The 23,997-nt window shown below is 40.3% G+C and overlaps 1 protein-coding gene across 1 annotated transcript in view; it reads right to left on the bottom strand.

Moving 5' to 3' along the window:
• SLC4A1AP (solute carrier family 4 member 1 adaptor protein) overlaps window positions 1-23,951 on the bottom strand; it is a 28,660-nt gene extending 4,709 nt beyond the window's left edge. Inside the window, exons 1-11 of the mRNA XM_060651424.3 lie at window positions 23,271-23,951; window positions 22,619-22,814; window positions 20,219-20,341; window positions 18,724-18,784; window positions 18,253-18,392; window positions 11,420-11,580; window positions 10,549-10,618; window positions 9,995-10,181; window positions 6,103-6,214; window positions 3,892-4,132; window positions 830-916 (exon numbers count right to left, since the gene is read on the bottom strand). Coding sequence (XP_060507407.3) covers window positions 830-916; window positions 3,892-4,132; window positions 6,103-6,214; window positions 9,995-10,181; window positions 10,549-10,618; window positions 11,420-11,580; window positions 18,253-18,392; window positions 18,724-18,784; window positions 20,219-20,341; window positions 22,619-22,814; window positions 23,271-23,933 — 2,041 coding nt within the window. The 5' untranslated portion in view covers window positions 23,934-23,951. The remainder of the gene's footprint in view (window positions 1-829; window positions 917-3,891; window positions 4,133-6,102; window positions 6,215-9,994; window positions 10,182-10,548; window positions 10,619-11,419; window positions 11,581-18,252; window positions 18,393-18,723; window positions 18,785-20,218; window positions 20,342-22,618; window positions 22,815-23,270) is intronic.
• Window positions 23,952-23,997: the final 46 nt, after the last annotated feature.

The following is a 23,997-nucleotide window of genomic DNA, read 5'->3' as shown; positions in this document are numbered from 1 at the left end:
TGCCTCTCTCTGTCTCAAAAATAAATAAACGTTAAAAAAATATTAAAAAAAAAAAATGTGAAAAAAAAAAAAAAAAAAAGCAGGGGTGCCTGGATGGCTCAGCTGGTTAAGCGTCTGACTCTTGGTTTCGGCTCAGGTCATGATCTCACGGTTTGTGGGTTCGAGCCCCACATCAGGCTCTGTGCTGGGTGGCTGGTGTCAAGCCTGCTTGGTATCCTCTCTGTTCTCCCTCTCTCTGCCCCTCCCCTGCTCATGCGCTCTCTCTCTCTCTCTCTCTCTCTCTCAAAAATAGACATTAAAATAAATGTTTATTTATTTTTTTAATGTTTATTAAACATGAAAAACACAAACGGTAAGATGATGACCTGAGCTGAAGTTAACGCTCAAACGACTGAGCCACCCAGGCACCCCAATAAACATTAAAAAAAAAAAAAAAAAAAAAAGGGCAGTAGAAAACCAGTCCTTTTTATTAAAAGGCCAACTTTTCAACCAATTTCTTTTAATAGTTTTGGAATCACTCCCATGATAGGCACAGACTCATCTCTGGGAGATGGAAAATTGTGGAGGGCTATGCATGGCCATGGGAAGAGTGAAGGCATCAGGTATTCTGCAGGTCAGGAAAATGGAACCCAAGAGGCAGAAAAGGAATAAAGAAAGGCAAATGGGATGGCAGCAAACATAACCTCTCATATGTTCCAGCAGCGTCTCCCCCCAGCATGCTCTGTGAAAGGCCACGCTCTGTGCTGCTTCAGCTCGACTCCAACCCCTCCTCTGACACCAGCTGGTTGCTTATGTGCAGAGCAGCTAAGGAGGCGGCTACGCTACTTGCCTGAGGGTTCCTCACATGATGCAGCTGTTTCACTAATCTCTTGATAATCTTTATTCTGTTGCACTTGGCTGAGTTGAGACATGTTTTCTATAAAATGCAGAACCAGAGTGTACTGTTATTATTTAATTCATAGGAGGGAACCAAGAAAACAAAGGCAAAAGCAAGAAAAGCTAAGTAAATACATAATCATCCAGCCTTACCATCATTAGCTTCAATAACCTTAATTAGATTTTCAAAAAAAAGTACCTCCATATGTCTAACAGAGAAACCAATTTTCCACTTTAAAAACTGGCCAACTCTGAGCTAAAACTTTTCAGCAGTACTTACCAAAACCCTTAAAAATGTACATATTCCTTGGCCTAGAAATTCTACTTCCAGGAACAGATTCAAAGAAAATAATCAGAGATGAATACCAAGATTTATTACATACAGTATGTTTATAATAGCAAAAATTAACAAATAATGTACAGGTCTAACAATATGGAGTTGATTAAATCAATCATGGCACATGCATATGATGGACCACTATGCTTATTGAAGTCACATTTTATTTTATTTATTTTTTTTTTTTTTAATTTTTTTTTTCAACGTTTTTTATTTATTTTTGGGACAGAGAGAGACAGAGCATGAACGGGGGAGGGGCAGAGAGAGAGGGAGACACAGAATCGGAAACAGGCTCCAGGCTCCGAGCCATCAGCCCAGAGCCTGATGCGGGGCTCGAACTCACAGACCGCGAGATCGTGACCTGGCTGAAGTCGGACGCTTAACCGACTGCGCCACCCAGGCGCCCCTGAAGTCACATTTTAAAAGAACATTTTAAGACATGGGAATGCAAGCTGGTTCAGCCACTCTGGAAAACAGTATGGAGGTTCCTCAAAAAATTAAAAATAGAACTACCCTATGACCCAGCAATTGCACTACTAGGTATTTATCCAAGGGATACTGGTGTGCTGTTTCGAAGGGACACATGCACCCCAATGTTTATAGCAGCACTATCAATAATAGCCAAAATATGGAAAGAGCCCAAATATCCATAAACGGATGAATGGATAAAGAAGATGTGGTATATATATACAATGGGGTATTACTCAGCAATCAAAAAGAATGAAATCTTGCCATCTGCAACTATGTGGATGGAACTAGAAGGTATTAGGCTAAGCGAAATTAGTCAGAGAAAGACAAATATCATATGATTTCACTCATATGAGGACTTTAAGAGACAAAACAGATGAACATAAGGGAAGCAAAAATAATATAAAAACAGGGAGGGGGACAAAACATAAGAGACTCTTACATATGAAGAACAAACAGAGGGTTACTGGAGGGATTATGGGAGGGGGATGGGCTAAATGGGTCAGGGGCATTAAGGAATCTACTCCCGAAGGGGCGCCTGGGTGGCTCAGTTAGTTAAGCGTCCGACTTCAGCTCAGGTCATGATCTCACAGCTCGTGAGTTTGCACCCCACGTCGGGCTCTGTGCTGACAGCTCAGAGCCTGGAGCCTGCTTCCGATTCTGTGTCTCCCTCTCTGCCCCAACCCACTCGCATTCTGTCTCTGTCTCTGTCTCTCTCAAAAATAAACAAACATTAAAAAAATAAAAAACTAAAAAAAAAAAACAAAAGGAATTTACTCCTGAAATCATTGTTTCACTATATGCTAACTAATTTGGATGTAAATTTTTAAAAAAATTTTGTTTAATAATAAAATTTAAAACAAAAAAAAAAATAATTTAAAAAATTAATTAAAAAAATAAAAGAACATGTCAAGACAGAGAAAAAAATAGATTATAAAATAGCATGTACAACATAATCCTAATAGTGAAAAAAAGGCCTAGAGTAATCCCTAATCAGCCGCAAATTTACTAATTAATGTATCTTTACCAAATTTTAAAATCTTCTATTTTTATACACACACATATTTCCTTTGCTCCTTTAAAGAAAAAATACAATACTTATTGCTCCCTTTCCTGCTGGCCTGCTTATATGCCACCCTCACAATATATGGATCAGAGACTAGACTCATTAAAAAAGCATGTATTACGCACCTTGTTTGAAAAGGCTAAGCATTTTGCCAATAACTAAACAAAAGGAGAATGCAAAAACAAAAGATCTCTCACAGATGAAAAAACAGTAACTTTTCTTTTCTCAAACAACTGAGGATGATTCAAGAGAATGTCTACATACCAGGCCTGTTGTTTTATGTAGATAAGCCTGGTTTGTTTTGGAAGTAGACATGCAAACTTTCCCACATATATTTAATGTTAGTTTTTGTTTTGTTTTTCGTCAAGCTCTCTATTTTCTGTGAAGTCTTAGTATTGCCAGACAGTTTGGCCACCCTGCAGGAAAGTAACTCCTGCAGTGGACAAGGAGAGAAAGATACTAAAATGATAAACAATTATCTCTAGGGGTGAGACTGCAGTAGATCTCTCTTTTCTTCTTTGGACTTTGATGTATGATCAGAAGTTTCTAAAATGAATTTATCTTCCTTTTATAATCAGAAGAAAACATATTCAAAAGCGAATCAATTCCCTCTTTTTCATCAAGCCTTTGCTGAGGTGGGTCTCTGCTAGGTACCACGGACAAAAAGATGAATAAGGCATTATGCTTCCTGAGCAGTATACACAGTGGGTACAATTATGCTTAGCCTCTGTTTTAGGGATAGGGAAAAAAATGAGCAAGAGGAGGTTTATCTTTAAACCACCTAATCAGGCCTCATCATGAACCTAGTCCACTGCCCTCCAATCACACAGTGGCAGCTGCTCAGGGTTATTTCATAGCAACTGTGGTTTCAGATTCCACAGCTTTCAAAGTTTCACAACTCTGGAATAGACTGGAAATGCCTGCCCTTATTTTGCAATGAGGATAAATAATGACTGACAGTCAAAGAAAGAAAGACTGACAGTCAAAGAAAGAAAATATGTTTCCACAGAGTCAGCTGTGTTATATATCATAAAGTGCCACAAAGTCAAAATGCACAAGCAAGAACTGGCTTTGCTTTTTAGACCTCTGCACAATTAATGCAAATGCCCCACTGAACAGCATAGGAAGGAGAAGAAAGATTTACCATGGTTTTTTGTTTCTTTAGAACATGTGAGATCAGTGGGAGGCCTCGCTTCCTGCACTGCTTCTTCCGGTTCTATCTCCGCCTGTAACCTACTGCTCTCAGCCTCCATTTTTTTCTTTTCATCCTCCTCCTTTTCCTTCTCCACATCTTCTTCTTCTTCTTCCTCCTCCTCTTCTACTTCAGGCTCATCCTTCATTCTCATTAGAGCTGGAGGGAGTTCTGGACGTTTGGGGGGTAACTTCTATAAAGGAAACAAAACCATGAATGAAGAGTTCCACATAATGAGAAAGAGACAACTCTCTTCAAGGAGGTTAAGCTAAATGTGGAGAATGTCTAACCCCTCCAGGTTGATGAACCCTGCAGAAGTCTGCTGGAAGGAGGACCTGCACATGAGCTTTTATCCATCTGTGGACCCTTAACACATTATCTTTATTAGTTTCTAGGGTCCAAAGCATATTAAGTACAAAACACTTGAAACAGCTTGTAGGGAATGAAAACATTTATTCCAGGCGAGTACCTGCTGCAGGAATTCTGTCCTGTTACCCCTCAGGGGGTTAAAGGATCTTCATCACAAAAGCTAACAAACAGATTATTTGCCTAGATTTTTCACTTCAGATTTAACTCAATTTAAGGAAATAAGACATGTAAATCGGTAAAACAGATCCTGAAGAAAAGACATTCCTTGAAGAATAAAGTCAAACATTCTGATCAAGACCTCTCAATAAAAGTAATTATTAGAAAAAGTTGATTGCAGCTTAAGAAATAGAAAGTACCAAAGTGTACGTTGGGCATAACATTTTTTAAAGAAAGGATTTAATTCAGTAATCCTTTCAAGAGAGCTTTTTATTTTATTTATTTTTTTAATTTTATTTTAAGTAGGCCTCCACACCCAACATGGGCCTTGAACTTATGACCCTGAGATTAAGAGTTGTATGCTCTACTGACTGAGCCATCCAGGCACCCCTAAAGAGAGTTTTAAGTGAGTTTTTCCGCTAACTAAAACACAAGTACTTCCAGTCCCCCCATCCTCACAGAAAAACCTCCATCTCAGGTCAACCACATACTCACTCACAACATATGGCTGGGACTTCAGGCTTCTTCCCCCAGATGGCAGTTTACCCTAATTGAAGGTGTTGGGGGCTGAATTCTGTCCCCACAAAATTCATACGTTGAAGTCCCAATCCTTAGTACCTCAGAAGTAACCATATTTAGAGATAAAATCTTTAAAGAGGTAAGTTAAAACAAAGCAGTTAGAGTAGGACCCTAATCTAATATGGCTGGTATTTTTTTTTTTTTTTTGAGAGGGTGAGAGAGAGAAAGAGAGAGAGAGAGCGAGCATGCACAGAAGGAAAGAGCAGGGGAGGGGCAGAGAGAGAGGGAGGGAGAGACTCCCAAGCAGGCTCCGCACTGTCAGCCCCACCTGGGGCTCAATCTCACAAACCTTGATAGTGACCTGAGCCAAAATCTAGATTCAGACGCTTAACCAACTGAGTCACCCAGGCATCCCACTATGACTGGTACTCTTATAAGAGGAGGAGGAGAGGGGAGACACCACAGGTGCAAGTGCACAGACAGGTGACCACGTGAAGATGCAGGAAGAGGGCAGCCATCCCCAAGCCTAGGAAAGAGACCTCAGGGGAAACCAACCCTGCTGGCATGCTGATCTTGGAACTGTGAGAAAATAAATTTCTGTCCTCTAAGCCGCTCAGTCCGTGGTATTTGGTTAGGGCAGCCCTTGCACACTAATACACAAGATTCAGCTCTTTGGGGTGATGAAAACCTTCTAAAAGCTGGACCTGTAAACAGGGATGTATATAAAACAAAAACATTCACCAGTGAAGTGTTAGAGGATAACAGAGAGATCACAAAACTCAAAAAAGAGAGGACCTGGATTTGATTGCCAGTCTAGTCACTTAATGATGAGGATGTGTCCCGTAATTAACTTCTCTGACCCTGTTTCCTCACCTTTGAGAGGTAATAATTCCCACAAGTCAGCAAGTGTTGAAGGGATTAAATGAAGTAAGGAACACCACATGGCAGAGCCGGGTGCAGTGACTATATAACTAACAAATGTTGAGTCCCACCAGGAAAAGAGACACTTCTTAAATGCAACATCCATCACAAATTAATACACTGATGTTCAATGTACGAATCAGTTATATGCAAATCGACTTGAGAGCTAAAAGTTTAACACTGTGACCCACAACTTACCCCTACTGTTCCCGTTTTTAATTTGAATTTGCTTCCTCCTTTCATGGCACCAAAGAGAGGCAACGTAAGCTTTTTAGCTTTGTTTTCCACATCTGTAGTCTGACTTTCAGTCCTAAGAAGAAAGAGTAATTGTACATGTCTATTCCAGTGAGGCCAAAATTTTATCTAAGAACACTCTGGACTCTGACAAAGAAACTTCTGGGAAACAAAAATTTCCACAAAATGAATATCTAAGCATATACCAACAGGAAAAGGCCAACGGAGTCTGAATGGACAATGATACTGCTGACTGTCACAGACACAGGACTATTAAGGGCGAGATGAGGTTCTTAACTTCAGTTAAGTCCCAACATGCTACATGACTTCACCTTCATAAAATGATGCTAACAGTACGAAGGTCACTGGCAAATGGGGCAAGATCCCATTCCCACTAAGTGGCAGGAGACGGGTCCACAAAGTAAAGCCCTATTTTCCACCAACCTCGCAAGAGGACCCACAGTGTCTTGCCTGGAGTCCACACTTATCATAACCGTGGACAAAGGCTCTGATCACAGAAGTTAAAAAAACAAAAACAAAAACCTCTGTGAAGGGGCTACGCTGCGTGGTGAGTAATGACAAGGACATAATGAGAGACCTTACAACTGGTGAGTTTGTCAGCGTCTCACTGGCTGGAGAGAGTTATAACAGCTAAGCCCACTAGGGTAAAGCTAAGGAAGAGCAAAAAGAAGAGATTATAGAAATTGGGAAACAGCAGGGGCAAAAAAAAGAACACAGCAAAAACAAAAAGGATGTAGTTGAGTTGACAAGACATTCAGAGAGTAGGCAGAGGTGACGATGACAAGATAGCATGAGGAGACATAGGGAAGGGCAGGCCTGCATTCTGGAATACAGGGACAGCACTGGCACTCAAGACACACTGTGAGCCATATGAGAAAATGACCTTGCTGCTCTATACTGAAGCCCCATTTGTCGCTACTACCTTCTTCTACCTAAGTCTTACCCCCTCAGTGGTGCTCTTGGGCCTAGCCTCACCACCTTGCTCTCTACCATGGACAGACCCATTGCCTTGCTAAGGCCACCAGAAAAATCCTGCCTGTTTGTCCGTAAAGACTTTTCATCAAATACTATCCTTCACAGCCCCTCCCTACAGGTCTCAGGAAGGTTCTAGCACAGAAGACAAAAGCAAGAGCAACCCAGATATTCTTCAGCTCCATTAAATAGCTTGGCTTGTCTGGAAGATGGGCAAAGTCACCCCAAGGAGCCAAATGGCAGAAGACGGGATCCCAATCAAGAGCTGCTTGGGCAGGGGCAGGAGGGGTGTTAGGTAGAAAGGTTGGAAGGTCAACCAAAGTGAGAAGAGGAGGGAGAAGGTACACACATCTGTACATGTGCTGCTGAAGTGAGCACAAGGTACACACATCTGAAGTCCAGGATATAAAGTAGGAGAGGGAGGAGAAACTAAGCAGACACACAGACAGCAGGAAGGGAGGCTGTGGAGGAGACTGGCATACCTTCTCTGGAAGGGATGACTTAGCAAGGGAAAGGATTTCAGAGTTGGAATTAAAATTCAATGTTAATTGGTTTACCCTCAGCTATACCTCCAGAGTTTTTACCCTTTCTCCACAAACACAATGTTACAAATAACTGCTAAGTATAACAGAAACAGGACAATGATCACAATGATGATACAGACACTTTGTCAAGTGCTGTTCGAGTCATCTTTGCAACATCACCAGTACTTCTAATTGACAGACGAGGAAGGCGAAGGTCAAAGAAGTTGCATAATTTGCCTCAAAATGCCCAAAAAGTAATTGATAGAGTTGAGAATGAAAGCCAGGGAGTCTAACTCGAGTGCTAACCCCCCTCCTCACTATCAGTAAATCAAATGCCACCAGGGTCAAACAGACCTTTGTGGACTGACCTATCAATCACTGCGTTAAATAACCAAACTACACATAAATCCTTTAACAAAACTGCTAGTAATTTAGGGACAAATTTTCTGTACAATCAAGGGCTCCAGATACATAGATAGATTTTACCTTTACATCTCGACATAAAAATTGTCCCCCAGTACCTAGATGTTTATCTATACAATGCCCCCAGCATCAAGTCACAGGTTTTGTACACAGGGGTAAGGCACCGCATACTGACAATCTAAAGCAGTGCCGTCTAACAGAATTTTCTGCAATCATGGAAACGCTCTGCATCTGCACTGTCCAATACAGTAGCCACTATCCACATGTGGCTACTGAGGAGTTAACATGTGGCTAGTTGTCTGAAGAACCGAATTTGCAATGTCATTTCATTTTAATATCACATAAGACTAATGGGTGCTATATAGGAAGGACATCACAGATCAAAAGAAAATGAGAAACTTTCTAGAATTAATTACCTTCTTAAGTGTGTGTACCCATCTGGGCAATGCCACTTTTTGAGATGCCCACCTGGATTGTCCTGGATTGTGCTCACTTAAAGTGGCTTATTTCTACAACAACCTACTCAACATTTTCAAAATTTGTTGAGACCACTTAGAACAAAATTTGAAAATATTGTCAAGTTGAAAGACTGGACCTTATTCTTTCTCTCTCTCTCTCTCTCTCTCTCACACACACACACACACACACACACACACACACACACACACATTCATACACTCATGAATACTAGTCAAATCTGGGAAAAATTATTCCCAAAATTTTGTTCACAAATTACTAAAAAATCTTCTCGATTTCTACAAATGGATTTGGGTTATTTTCTTCCAAAAATTTCCCCAAAATCAACTTTAGGGGATTATGCCTTCCCCCATTTTAAAGGAAGAAATTCCACTTTAAAAGTATTTAAATACATTAAAATTGTCAACTGGTTCTTAGGAATGACAAATCAGGTGTTAAAATGACAATCTGTGGTTTTAAAATCATAGATAAAAAAATGGTATTACGTTGTTGTACTTGTCTTCCTCTTTCTCTTATGAGCAAGATTGAGCATCATTTTATATAGTTATATAGCTATTTGTATTTCTTTTTCAGTGGCCTGTCAGTTGATATCCTTTTCCCATTTTTCTCTTTGGTAGATGGTTGTCTACTTATTCGAAGGTCTTTATAGATTAGGGAAATTAGCCTTTTGTGCATGTTGCTCTTTAAAATTTACTCTGGGGGCACCTGGGTGGCTCAGCCAGTTGAGCATCTGACTTCAGCTCAGGTCATGATCTCACGGCTCATGAGTTCAAGTCCTGCGTCAGGCTCTGTGCTGACAGCACGGAGCCTGGAGCCTGCTTCAGAATCTATCTCCCTCTCTCTCTGCCCCTCCCTTTCTCATGCTCTGACTTTCTCTCTCTCTTTCTCAAAAATAAACATTTAAAAAAAAAATATTTTTAATAAAAAAATAAAAAATAAAGAAGTTTACTCTGCATTAAAAATTAAGAAAAAAATCAGAGCCTTCCAATGAAAAAGGAATCAATATAGTTTTCTCTAAAATTCCTACAGCAGTCTATATTTCACAAATGAAATGGCTTTTTACTCTATGAAATCACTGCCTTCTGTGCTTTAAAGGGTTCCCTACAGTCTATTTTTATTCTGTAATTATTATCTAAGAAAATAAAGATATAATGGGACTCCTGGGTAGCTTAGTCGGTAAGCATCCAACTTTGGCTCAGGTCATGATCTCATAGCTTGTGAGTTGGAGCCATGAGTCGGGCTCTGCGCTTACAGTAGAGCCTTGCTTGGGATTCTCTCTCCCTTGTTCTCTGTCCCCCACCCCACCCCCCCCTTACCTTCTCTCTCTCTCAAAATAAATAAACTTAAAAACAATTTAAAAAAAAGAAAGATATAATTCAAAATGTTATCTGTGCAAACATGCTTATTTAAAATTTCAAGTATAACTAGGATTTACTTACTTTTTTAGTTCTGGAATCTCTGCTGGTTTTACAATTTTTATCAACCCTTTAAGTCTCTGTAGTTCTTTCCTCAGTTCAAAAGTTCTCAGGTGAAGTTTCTTCCGGGACACACCATCCAATGCACTCCCTGATTTCATTTCTGACATGAACGCATCTAAGGAGTCCTGAGATGGCGACTCTGATAAAGCTGTCCAAGAAAAAGATAATACATGTTTAGAAAAATTGCCTCAAATATTTTAAAACTCAGCCAAAGTTTCTGTAGAAAAGTCAGTAACTTAAAGTTGGACAGAGGACATTACTGGTATTAGGAATAAGAAAACAGGTTATAGCTTGGAGACCTTGGGACATCACTTTGCCTTAATGCACTTCATTCCCCTCATCTATTACATAGAAAGTTTAAACCAAATAATTTATAACGTTCCTTATAGTTCTAAGATGTTCTGTTGTTCCTTAGAAAGGCTCCATATTCTGTACATCTTACTAACTAGCCTGGAAGAGTGCAATACTTATGGGAGATGCCCTATACATATTTGTTTCATGGGTCATTAACTTACCTTTGCTTGACGCTTTCAGTTTCTCAGAAATTTCAGAGAGTTCCCTTTCAGCATCATTCAACTTTGCAACCTGTAATGCCAAGATTAACAGGGTTAACAAATGTTTTTCTTCTTTCAAAATATGGTAGCTTTCCTGTCTTCCTCATCTTATTTCCACTATTGTTACGAGTTTAAGAGGATTCAATCAGAAGTGTAATTAAATGTGCTGTTTATGGAGTTAACATTTTCATGCGTTTATATGATTCAAGCTGAGTTAATTTCTGAATTCAGAATTTAACAGAATGAAAGTACAGAACATAGACTTGACTTTACTCAGAAGAAAGAACTCAAGTCATTTCTTTTCACTGATGAATCAAAGAACAAAGCAAAACAAAACAAAACAAAAAAATAACAGATGTTGGGTAATGTTTTAAGCTCTGAATACTACTAATTATAGTGAAAAGACATGCTATCTTATAATGATTTCATGAAGGATATACTACTTAAGACTATTACCAAACTACATTCCTCAAAATTCCTTTCACAATTCTTGACTGCCAGAAGTCTAAAGTTGATTTCACCTCAGAATGTCCAAATTTGGAACTTTTTCCTTTCTTTTTGTGGGATTAACATCATACCCAAAGAATGCTTATGAATGGATCAAGATCCACTGTGAGGCAGACAGAGTCTCTAGCAGCAAGCCAAACTTTTCTCCAACTTGTGTAAGACTAGTTGTTTGTTACTATCAAATTTACAGATCAAGAAAGTTATACTTGAGTACCAGATTTCAACACCACTGCTTTAAAAATTGTAATTATAAAACAAATTTAAATAATATATTATCTTATTAAAAAATTAAACTACCACAGCTACTTCTATAAATAAAACTTGCCAGTGATTCAAACGTCTCTGGTTTCTCATCAATCTTCCCAGCCTTCTTCATACGGTTCAGACGCTTCTTTTCAACCAGGCCGGTCCGATCAAGAAATGTGTCATCATCACTATCATAAAAGTCTTCATCCTCCCAGTTCTTGGCTTTCCTTTTCCGAGATACTAGAAGGAGATAAAAAAAAGTGGTAATAAATAAGTTAAAAAGAAAAAGAATCTTTCAATTATTGAAAGATTCAACAAGCTGTCAAACTACATATAAAAACAAAGGGTTAGGGTGCCTGTGTGGCTTAGTCGGTAAAGCATCCAATTCTTGATTTCAGCGCAGGTCATGATCTCCCGTGCTGGCAGTGCAGAGCCTGCTTGGGATTCTCTCTCTCCCCCTCTCTCTCTTCCCCTCCCCTGCTTGCACTCTGGCTCCCTCTCATAAATAAATAAACGAACAAACTTAAAAACAACAACAACAAAGCGTTAAACCTGGAAGACATTGTGCTAAGTGAAATAAGCCAGACACACAATTCCACTTACAAGAGTTAACTAGAATAGTCAAATTCAGAGAAACAGAAGGTAGAATGGTAATCATCAGGGACTAGTGGAAGGAAGAATGAGAAATTAGTGTTTAATGCGTACAAAGTTTCAATACGGGAAGATGAGAAAGTACTGAGATGGACATAGCAATGGTTGCACAACAATGTGAATGTATTTAATACACTTAATGCTCACAATGGTGAATTTTATGATATGTATGTTTTACCACATTAAGAAAAATTAAACAAAGGGCTATTTAATGAACAAAAGGCTCTCAAAAATCAATGAGTAAAAAAGGAAAAAGATAAATGAGGAAAAGATCAATAATCTAAAAGAAAATTTGGGAAAGAATAATCAAAGCAGTTCACAGAAAAAGAAATACAATGGTCAAAACATTTTATAAGATGTTAATAATGCCCAATTTGGCAAGGGTACGGGGAAATGGACTCTCAAACAGCTGATGGGAATGTACATTGATACACAATCTTTTTTTTTTTTTTTATGTTTATTCATTTTTGAAAGACATAGACAGAGCACAAGCAGGGGTGGGGCGGAGAGAGAGGGGGACACAGAATCTGAAGCAGGCTCCAGGCTCTGAGCTGTCAGCACAGAGCCCGATGCGGGGCTCGAACTCACTAACCTCAAGATCATGACCTGAGCCGACATCAGATGCTCAACCGACTGAGCCACCCAGGTGCCCTGTTACACAATCTTTTTGATGGTCAACCTCACAATATCTGTCAAATGCAATTGATCTAACAATTCTACTTATAGGAAATTATCCTATGGGTATCAATGCCCTGTTATTTGTAACAGTGAAAATCTGGAAAGCCCATCAATAGGGAACTATGTTAGCTATTACTTTTTTGTCCACCCTATGTCCACCCTATGCCATCTTACTCCTCTTGTTATGCTAAAAGTACCCCTTTTCTTCTAGAATACTCCTCCATTCCATCTGGATTAGGAGTCATCATGTGACCAAAGCCAAATCAGTAAGAATCCTTCCCTCATATTTATATTTAGATACGTGCAAAAAAGGGCTCTCTTTCCAATGAGATTATGAAAGAGGGAAGATACAAATCTAAGCAGTGAGCAGCCAGCTCTTTTGCATGGGGTAAGAATCTGTCTGCAAAATAAAACCATATGCTCATGTGACAGACTCACACACATACACACACACAGCTTTTATGGTGTCCTGTGACACTGAGACTTCTGGTTTGATAGGACCAGAACTTAAGGTCCTAGTTCATACAGTTCCTCCTTCAATCCTGTAAGCAATTCTTCTCAACCTGGAGAAGAGATGGACAATAGTGGAGATGGAGCCAATAACTTTTCTCCCTAAGCTAGTCTGAATTGGGTTTCTATTATTTACAACCAAAACAGTCCTTATTAAAAAAACTTCATGATTTCCAGGTTAAGATGGTACACTGAACGTACATATGTAATTTCACTCTCTCCCCATATCCCACTAAAGCTGTGGTAAAGAAATCTGTTTTAAAAACATTAACCTACTGGGGCACCTGGCTGGCTTAGCTGGCACAGCATGGGACAATTGATCCTGGGGTTGTGAGTTTGGATCCCATGTTAGGTACAGAGCTTACTTAAAAATAATTAAATAAACAAACAAATAAATAAATAAACAAACATTAATCTACAAAGACAGAACAGGAGAAGGAATAGCAATACCTAATTTTTGGAAATTATAAAACAGACAGACAAGTGGAAACTTAACTTAGCAGAACTAAAAAAGATGAATCCTAAAACAACAGTGGGGAAAGATGAGAACCAATCTGATGATACTGCAGAATCCTCAAAAGGATCTGGAACCGGGGATAGACAGTAGTGCTAAAATAAAAAGAACTGAGTAAAAGCTGGTTGAGAAAAAGATCCTCCTCCCTGACTACTTACCTCCTCATCCCCAGAAAAAAATCCAGAGGTTAATCCCTAGAAAGGGTAAGATAAAAAGTCTTTGCATTGTGGACTGCCCAGTTTATGTTCTATATTCTACATATTAAATATGTATTTATTTATTCTAAAAATAGTACTGTCCTGAAAATAGCTGAATTTTGAGAATCTGCCCAGCCATCTTCCAGCACTTAGCTCTAAGAATTTCAGGAAGGAAGAATTTCAGGAATTTCATGCAGGAAGTCAGAAGAGTACTCTCTGAGGAATCCCGCCAGCAGAAGAGGAAAAAACCTAACGATTCTTACATGAGGAGTTCCCCAACAAAAGGCCCACATTAATCTATAGTGTTACTCAAAGGTAATAAGCCCCACCTATATATTCCAAGCTGTCAATCACCTTTTTTGTCCCCAAATAAGAATCTACACCCAAGGACTACACAAAAACTGGGAAACACCTCTAACATGCAGGACCGAGACTACACAAAAAAGAAAAGGCAGAGATTAGCAGCAAGATGAGATACTTAAAATCCAGGAAACAACAATAGCATATTATATTTTAAAAATGAATACCCAAAGGACAAAAATGAGCCTTGGAAATTAAAATCTTGATTGCAAAATGTAAAGATAAGGCTGCAGAAATCTCCCAGAAAGAATAAAAAGACATAGAGATTAAAAAAAGAGGGGCGCCTGGGTGGCTTGGTCAGTTGAGCGTCCGACTTCGGCTCAGGTCATGATCTCACGGCCCGTGAGTTCGAGCCCCGCGTCGGGCTCTGTGCTGACCGCTCAGAGCCTGCAGCCTGTTTCAGATTCTGTGTCTCCCTCTCTCTCTGCCCCTCCCCTGTTCATGCTCTGTCTCTCTCTCTCTGGCTCAAAAACAAATAAACGTTGAAAAAAAAAATTAAAAAAAAAAAAAAAAGGAAAAAAAAGATAAGAAACTTAAATGGTCAGTCTAAGATGTTCAATATCAAAATAACAAAATTCAAGAGAGAAAGAGAAAACAGAAGGATGAAATGATTAATGGCATAATTCCAGAAATGTTTCTAACTATCAAAGATTTCCAGATCAAAAGGACCCAACAAGTACCTAGAAAAATGGATGAAAATAGACCCACAGAAAGGTACATCATAGTTAAGTTTCAGAAGCTTGAGAACAAAGGGAAGCTCCTACAAACTCCTAGTGTGTGTGTAGGGGATGGGAAATGACATACACTAGATAAGGATTCTGAACCCGTTAGGACTGCAAGAGCAACACTGAATATAAGGTGGTAACGGTAACACCTTCAAAGCTGTGAAGGAAAATTATTTCCCATTTAGAATTCTATTCCTAGCCAAACAATTAACCAAGAGTAAAGCTAGAATAATTGTATTTTCAGAGTGGGGAATTTAATATAGTTTACCTGCTATACGTCCTTTCTCAAGAATTCACTACATGTCCACCAAAATGAAAGAGTAGACCAAGAACAACGAAAGAAGTAAAATCCACTGGAGACTATCATCATCCATGACCTCTATTGTTGTACCAGCTTTTTAATCTGCAAAACTACAGAAAGATGTGCTCCACTAAAACAAGGGAATAAACCAAGAAACATGAGAATCTGGGAATCAAGAAACAGAAAATCCAACCCTGGAGAAAGACAAAGGAAATGTCAAGGATGACAGCAAAATGCGGTCCCAGATGACAGTGCTCCAGTAGGTTCAGAGAATAGTGAGCCCTGAAAGAACATTGCTCTTCAGGAGAAATGTTTCCAAAAAGATCAGAACTGATCAATTACTTGATGTGATTGACCATGTGGAAAAATATACTGAAAGGCTCTTGAAAGATGTGGAAAGAATGAACAGAGTTACAAAAAATCCACACACATGAAAAACAAACAATTATTAACTTTAGGAAAAACAAAAAGAAAAAACTCCTCAGTTTAACTAATATTTGCATAAACATAATCGTGTAAATATTAAATACTAATTTAACAGAGTCAGTACATAATGTTTAAAATAAGTGATTCAGGGCGCCTGGGTGGCGCAGTCGGTTAAGCGTCCGACTTCAGCCAGGTCACAATCTCGCGGTCCGTGAGTTCGAGCCCCGCGTTGGGCTCTGGGCTGATGGCTCGGAGCCTGGAGCCTGTTTCCGATTCTGTGTCTCCCTCTCTCTCTGCCCCTCCCCCGTTCATGCTCTGTCTCTCTCTGTCCCAAAAAAAATAAATTAAAAAAAATAAATAAATAAATAAAATAAAATAAAATAAGTGATTCAGTTGCACCTGGGTGGCTCAGTTAGTTAAGTGTCCAACTCTTGATTTTGGTTCAGGTCATGATCTCACGGTTAGTGGTCATGATCTCACAGTTAGTGGGTTTGAGTCCCACGTCTGGCTCCACGCTGACAGCAAGAAGCCTGCTTGGGATTCCCATTCTCTCTACTCCTCCCCTGCTTGCACACTCTCTCAAAATAAATAAACAAACTTATAAAAAGTTCAATCATAAAATAAAATAAAATATTCAAAATAAAACAGCATACTCTTCCTTTTGGGAAATACGGATATTTTTAAATGCCAGAAAAAATAATTAAAAGAGTTAAAAGCCTTCTAAGATTGAAGACTGGGGAGAGGCAGGGCAAGGAACAGGTATATTTTGCATAAGCCTTTGGTAGTTTTTTGGGTTTTTTTAAATTTTTATTTATTTTGAGAAAGAGAGAGAAAGAACGTGAGTGTGGAAGGGCAGAGAGAGAAGGAAAGAGAATCTCAAGCAGGCTCCAGGCTATTAGTGCACAGCCTAATATGGGACTTGATCCCATGACCCTGGGATCATGACCTGAGCTGAAATCAAAAGTCAAATGATCAATTGATTGAACCACCCAGGTGCCCCAAGCCTTTGGTAGTTTTAAATAATACATAAGTTACTTTGCAATAATACAAACTAATTTTAGAATAAACACAAATATAACAGAAGCCTTTATTAATAAATGATGATGGGGCGCCTGGGTGGCTCAGTTGGTTAAGCGTCCGACTTCAGCTCACGTCATGATCTCACAGTCCGTGAGTTCAAGCCCTGCATCAGGCTCTGGGCTGATGGCTCAGAGCCTGGAGCCTGCTTCCGATTCTGTGTCTCCCTCTCTCTCTGCCCCTCCCCCGTTCATGCTCTGTCTCTCTCTGTCTCAAAAATAAATAAATGTTAAAAAAATTTAAAAAATAAATAAATAAATAAAAATTAAAAAAAATAAATAAATGATGATATAGCCAGAAAGGCTTTTTATTTTTATTTATTTTTGAAGTTTATTTTTGAAAGAGAGAGAGAGAGGGAATGAGCACAAGGGAGCAGGTCAGAGAGAGATGGAGAGTGAGAGAGAATCCCAAGCAGGCTCCATGCTGTCAGTGCAGAGCCCGACATGGGGCTTGATCCCACAAAGAACCATGAGACCATGACCTGAGCCGAAATCAAGAGTCAGATGTTTAACTGACTAAGCCACCCAGGTGTCCCTGACAGGCTTTTAAAAATGAGATAAAGTTAATGCAATTATACAGACAATATCCATGATACATTCTTATATTAAAATTGTAAGTCATGAAAGAGTATAATATAAATAAATGCATTTGTGTATGAAGTTTGCTTTTTATTAAAGTATCTAGTTCCGAACACATATCTATACTCATAAAAAATTTCTAAGAAAATATGGCTTCTAAGGGGCGCCTGGGTGGCTCAGTCGGTTGAGTGTCTGACTTTGGCTCAGGTCATGATCTCGCCGTTCATGAGTTAGAGCCCCGCGTCGGGCTCTGTGCTGATGGCTCAGAGCCTGGAGCCTGCTTCAGATTCTGTGTCTCCCTCTCTTTCTGCCTCTCCCCTGCTCATGCTCTGTCTCTGTCTCCAAAAAATAAATACGCGTTAAAAAAAAAAAATTTTTTTTTTTTAAAAAAGAAAATATGCCTTCCTTTGGGTACTGAGATATGGAATATTTTCTTTTCAGCTCATAGAATTTCACACAATTACATTTTCTCCCTAAAAAGTCATTTCGTGGGGCGCCTGGGTGGCTCAGTCAGTTAAGTGGCCGACTTCGGCTCAGATCATGATTTCACAGTCCGTGAGTTCGAGCCCCGTGTCAGGCTCTGTGCTGACAGCTCAGAGCCTGAAGCCTGTTTCAGATTCTGTGTCTCCCACTCTCTGACCCTCCCCCGTTCATGCTCTGTCTCTCTCTGTCTCAAAAATAAATAAACGTTAAAAAAAAATAAAAAATAAATATTTCTCTCTGTCTCAAAAATAAACGTTAAAAAAAACAAAATTAAAAAAAAAAAGTCATTTCGTTGCCTTTTGTGTTAAATTCTTTCTTCCTTTCTTCTTTCTTTCTCTTTTTCTCTCTCCCTTTTTCTCTCTCTTTCCCTTCCTTCCTTCCTTCCAAAAACAAAGTGTTCCCATATACTCACCTGCCTCCTGCCGCAGCAACCCCAAAGTATCAAGGATTCGACAAGCCTCCAGTGAACACTGGATCATTGCTTCTTTTTTCTTTCCCGAATGAATGGCCTCAGCTACCAGTTGTTTTCCAGTTGAATCATCCACAGGTAATCTGTATTGGTTTGGAGTGAATCATAGCATAGTACTAAGCTCCAATTCTCATGAAAAAAACTAATATGCGGTGAAAATAGTCATTTCTTTTGACATGGCTTTTTAATCTCTCCATTCATTTTGTTATATCTTGCCAAGGTTGGACCTTAAATCTTTTCCTTATGCCTCTGACCCATCCCACCCCACCTGCCAATGATATATGTTATTAAACTATCAAGGCCCAAATTCAGGAGTAGCCTAAAAATAAGACTAAAGTTACTCTTTGGGTCTACTATCTATTACCTAAAATTGGCCACTTTTCACAAAAGGACATTAATGAGAACAGAACATACCTCACCCTACAGAGCCAAGTGCTGTGCCCCTGTTCATCAAATTCATATTCTAATTCTTCTCCTGTGGGAGGAAGAAAGACAAAACAATTTTAACAGTATATGAAAATTACTAGTTAAGACAAAGGGAAAAGAGAGGAAAGGCTGATAAAAGAATATCAAGTTCCAGGGCACCTGGGTGGCTCAGTCAGTTTAAGTGTCTGACTCGATGTCAGCTCAGGTCATGATCCCATGATTCATGAGACTGAGCCACACATCAGGCTCTGAGCTGTCCCTGCTTGGGATTCTCTCTCTCAAAATAAATAAACATTTTTAAAAAACAGAATATCAAGTTCCCATACCTCATTTAACACTAAATTTCAAAGCATTTCACTTCTCATTTCCAGGAATTATTATTTGATAATAAAATAAGGGGGAACTTGAAGCAAAGAAAAGCAAACTCAGACCAGAACAATCAGCTTGCCATAAATAGCTTTGTCCACTACATAGCAACTTTTACACTTATATTATAAGTGCAGATGTAAGTTGTCACTTTGGTTTGTAGAAGCACAAATATTGGGGTGCCTGGGTGGCTCAGTTGGCTAAGCATCTGACCTGAGCTCAGGTCATGATCTCACAGTTTGTGAGTTTGAGCCCCACATCAGGCTCTGTGCTGACAGCTCAGAGTCTGGAGCCTGCTTCGGATTCTGTCTTCCTCTCTCTCTACCCCTCCCCTGCTCATGTTTTGTCTCTGTCTCTCAAAAAAATGAATAAACATTAAAAAAAAATTTTTAGAAGCACAAATATCAAGAGCAGAATGCAACCAGTTCATATATATATTCTCACACACACACACACACACACACACACACACAGATGTTCTCTCAAAGCATTTCTACTGAAACAGTCCTCTATGGAAACATTCTTTAAATTATATAAGGTGAACATCCATGTTAAGAATTATAAAAGATGAGGGGCGCATGGGTGGCTCAATTTGTTAAGCTTCCGACTCTTGATCTCAGCTCAGGTCATGATCTTGTGGTTTGTGGGTTCAAGCCCCGCATTGGGCTCTATGCTGATGGCATACAGCCAGCTTGGGATTCTGCGTCTCCTTCTCTCTGCCCCTCACCTGCCTGTGTGCACGCTCTTTCTCTCAAAATAAATAAATAAATAAATACTAAAAAAAAAAAAAAAAAAGAATTATAAAAGATCAGATGAAGTAGAAACAAAGAATTTTAAGAAGTTAGGTCAATCTCCCCACCACCCAAGTCTAGGATCTTCTGAGAATAATGAGACCAGATGAGTCGGAAAAAAGTAGTCCCTTTTTTCCAAGATGGGAAGAAAGACTAACAAGATTTTTACTGTTTTCAAAATAAACCTGAAGCAACTGACCACAAGGGCAAGAACTGAGCAAGGAGAGCAGCAGATAAAACACAGCATTTCTAAGTACCTTGAAGATCTACAAGACAATGCTGCTGTGGAAACCTTTTACTGGCAGGGTCAGAATCTGTTTACATACCTTCTCGGTCAAAAAAACCTTGGAGAGCCTTTTTTGGATCCTTTATATAGAAGGCCTCCCTTTCCTGCTGAAACTCTAAGACAATGGGGTTCTCTTCAGCCTCATCCTCTACAGCATCTTCTCCTACAGGATACAGTAAAGAAAGAAAAGACAGACATAAGAAGAGACTATCCGAATGACACCCACTTTTCATTTGGCCTGCATGAAGACACAGTTATCAATGAAAAGAAAGGTGGGGGGTGGGGGACAAGGGGACATACAAAACCACCAATATAAATATCTTTAGGTTTCCTAAATCGTGTGACAAATTAAAACTTGTTTTCATGGCATCTTTTGTTTTTCCCCCATCACTATATCTCAAAAACAAAATTACCTACCACATTGTCCATGGGAAAAAATCTAAGCTTCTTGGCCTGGCATTCCCATTCTCTATCACCTGGGTCTAATACTCTGTCTCCGATATAATTTCTTAATATTTACCATATCTGCCAGATGGACTGGCCTTCTCATTACCCCTTTAAAATCATCAATCCCTAGGGGCACCTGGGTGGCTCAGTCAGTTAAGAGTCCAGCTTTGGCTCAGGTCATGATCTCACAGCTTGTGAGTTTCAGCCCCACATCAGGCTCTGTGCTGACAGCTAAGAGCCTAGAACCTGCTTCGGATTCTGTCTCCATCTCTCTCTGCCCCTCCCCTGCTCATGCACTGCCTCTGCCTCTCTCTCTCTCTCTCTCTCTCTCTCTCTCTCTATCTCAAATATAAATAAACATTTAAAAATAATATGGGGCGCCTGGGTGGCTCAGTCAGTTAAGCGTCTGACTTCGGTTCAGGTCATGACCTCATGGCTTGTGAGTTCGAGCCCCGCGTCGGGCTCTGGGCTGATAGCTCAGAGCCTGGAGCCTGTTTCGGATTGTGTCTCCCTCTCTCTGCCCCTCCCCTGTTCACACTGTCTCTGTCTCTCTCAAAGATAAACATTAAAATAAATAAATAAATAAATGAATAAATAAATAAAATCATAAATCCCTACCCTGAATATTCGATATTCAGCTTCCTAAGTGCTAATTTTTCTTTCCTTCAAGTTCCAACTCAAGACCCGTCTGTTTGTAGACTTAAAAACTTTCCCGGGGAGCCTGGGTGGCTCAGTCGGTTAAGCATCCGACTTCGGCTCAGGTCATGATCTCACAGTTCGTGAGTTCGAGCCCCGCGTCGGGCTCTGTGCTGATGGCTCGGAGCCTGGAGCCTGTTTCAGATTCTGTGTCTCCCTTTCTCTCTGCCCCTCCCCTGCTCATGCTCTGTCTCTCTCTGTCTCAAAAATAAATAAAATAAATAAACATTAAAAAAAAAAAAAAATTTAAAAAAAAAAAAAAAAACTTTCCCAAATTTTAAGTCAGTGTTGCTCAAAAGAAATATAATGAAAGCCATACATGAAAGTTTTCATTTTCTAGTAGCCACATTAAAAAGGAGCAACAAGTAAAATTATCATGTAATCAGTATAAAAATACTATGAATGTGGTATTTTATATTCTTGTTTCACACTAAGTCTTTGAAATCCAGTGAGTATTTTACATTTATAAAACAAGTCAGCTTGGACTAGCCATACTGTAAGTGTTCAATAACCACATGTGGGTAGTGGCTACAATACTGGACAGTGTGGGTCTAAGTCCTTAGTGATCACTCCCTTCTCTGAACCCTTACTCTAGCATACTTACGGTTTCTATAGCTTTTGTTTGGCACTTACAAAAGTAATTTCATAATATTTATCCAGTCTTCCCAACAACATATCAAGGCATTCTTTTTTTTATATTCCTAGCCCCTGAATACCCATTGTCCAAAATGTCTGGTATTATGGAAAGTTCAATTTATTCCTCTGGCTAAAGGATGAGGTTTCTCTGATTAGCTATTTCGCATTTCAGGGAATTTACACAAAGTACAAAAATTCGAAGGACTATCCTATATTGAACATTCCATGTTACTTGACTGAATATAGTTCCATCCTCTCCAATGATAATAGTCAAGGCCAGTACCATTTAAATGGTAAAAATAATAAATTAGTTGTAGGCTGAGGAAGAGTTTACAACAAGGGAGTGGACTGTAAAATGCATTAAAAGACTGGGCTCCTGGCTGGCTCAGTCCACAAAGCAGGCAACTCTTGATCTCTGGGTTGTAAGTTTGAGCCCCACTCTGAGTGTAGAGATTACTTAACAGTAAAATCTTAAAAAAAAAAAAAAAGAAAAAAGAAAAGAAATCCATAGTGCCTGTGGGTTTTGGTAGTCTCGTGTGCAAATTGTATTTGTCCCATCTATCTCAAAAAGTCATGAAAGGCATATGATAGAAAACAATTAAAGATACCACCAGTAATGAATTTAAAATATTAACCTCTGGCAGCAATCTTAATTTCTTACCCATTCCCCAGGTGCAGCCCATTTCATCATCTTGACTACTAGCATTTCTCTTCCTTTCATTGGCATCCATTTCTTCTTCCTCATCCGAGTCTTCTCCTAGCATCTTCTTCTCCAACATCATTTGTTGCTGCTTGCGCAATTCTTTCAATTGCGTTACTGTCAACTCGGATTCTGCCTCTCGGTCTTCCTCTGGTCCCTGATGAACCAAGAGAAAGAATTCTTTCAGAGTTCAGGATCGCTGAATTCATATCTCACTTTCAGAAATATGGCAATGTGGGGGCGCCTGGGTGGCTCAGTCGACTAGGCGTCCGACTTCCTCTCAGGTCATAACCTCTCAGTTCGTGGCTTCGGGTCCCGCGTGGGGCTGTGTGCTGACAGCTCGGAGCCTGGAGCCTGCTTCGGAGTCTGTGTCTCCCTCTCTCTATGCTCCTCCCCTGCTCAAGCTCTCGCTCTCTCGCAAAAATAAATAAACATTAAAGTAAAATAAAAGAAAAAAATACGGCAATGTGTACAGAGGCCTGGAAAGGGGCCAGATTCTCCCACTTTTGTAATCGCTTACTGGGAGAATCTCCTTCCTCCGCGAAAGCTTAAGGAGCTCTGGAACCCAGCCCGGTGCGCTCCGGAGATTTCAGTCCTAGGTTTCTCTACTTACCTGAAGAAGAAACAGCCGGGTGCTGCCTCCAAAGCGAAGAACATGCCCGACGTGGACGCGACAATAGGTGCGGGGTGGGATGCGGGTTTTGTTAAGAAAAGTGCCATGGGTGCTTCCCAGATCGTAAAGGTAGAAGCCAGGCCCGTGGCCGTCGCATTCTCCTTCGAGACCGGACACCCTGTGCTGCAGCACGGCGTGGTACCGAGACACCGAAGGGTGCTCCAGGCACACGTCGCAGCTAGACAGCCTCCCGAAAAGGCAGTAGCTTGTCCCTTTCAAGCTCCAGGTGCCAAGGATGGTGCCGCTCTTCAGTGTCTCTAGGCTGTAGGGGGCCGTGGCGGGGCCGCCCCACGGCGGCTCTCGGTATGGGGGAGCCCGGGCCGGACCGCCAGGGGATGGAGCCGCCGTGGGCGGCCGCGGCTGCTCCTCCGGTGGACTCTTGGTGTCCCCGCTGTCCGGCCGCACTGGCGGGAAGTCAGGCTCCACGGAATCGGGGTCTAGCAGCGCCGTGGGCCCTTCCTTCTTCACCTCCTCAGGGTCTGAAGGACTGGTGGCGGGGGCCCTGCCCCGCACAGCCGGGGGCACCGGCAGGGTTGGTTTCTTGAAATCGTCATTGAGCTCTTGCAAAGCCTGAGGCTCGGACTTAGAGGAGCTATCGGCCATCCTCAATCGGGTGCGGTCTCGGAATCTGTTCCTGGGAAACCTCCCCCTTCGGTCTCTAGGTTCC

This window comes from Panthera onca, chromosome A3 (genome assembly GCF_046562875.1).
Source record: "Panthera onca isolate mPanOnc1 chromosome A3, mPanOnc1 haplotype 2, whole genome shotgun sequence".
In the NCBI taxonomy this organism is placed as follows: domain Eukaryota; kingdom Metazoa; phylum Chordata; class Mammalia; order Carnivora; family Felidae; genus Panthera; species Panthera onca.
The sequence above is the reverse complement of the archived record's forward strand: the minus strand, read 5'-3'. Positions and strand labels throughout refer to the sequence as shown.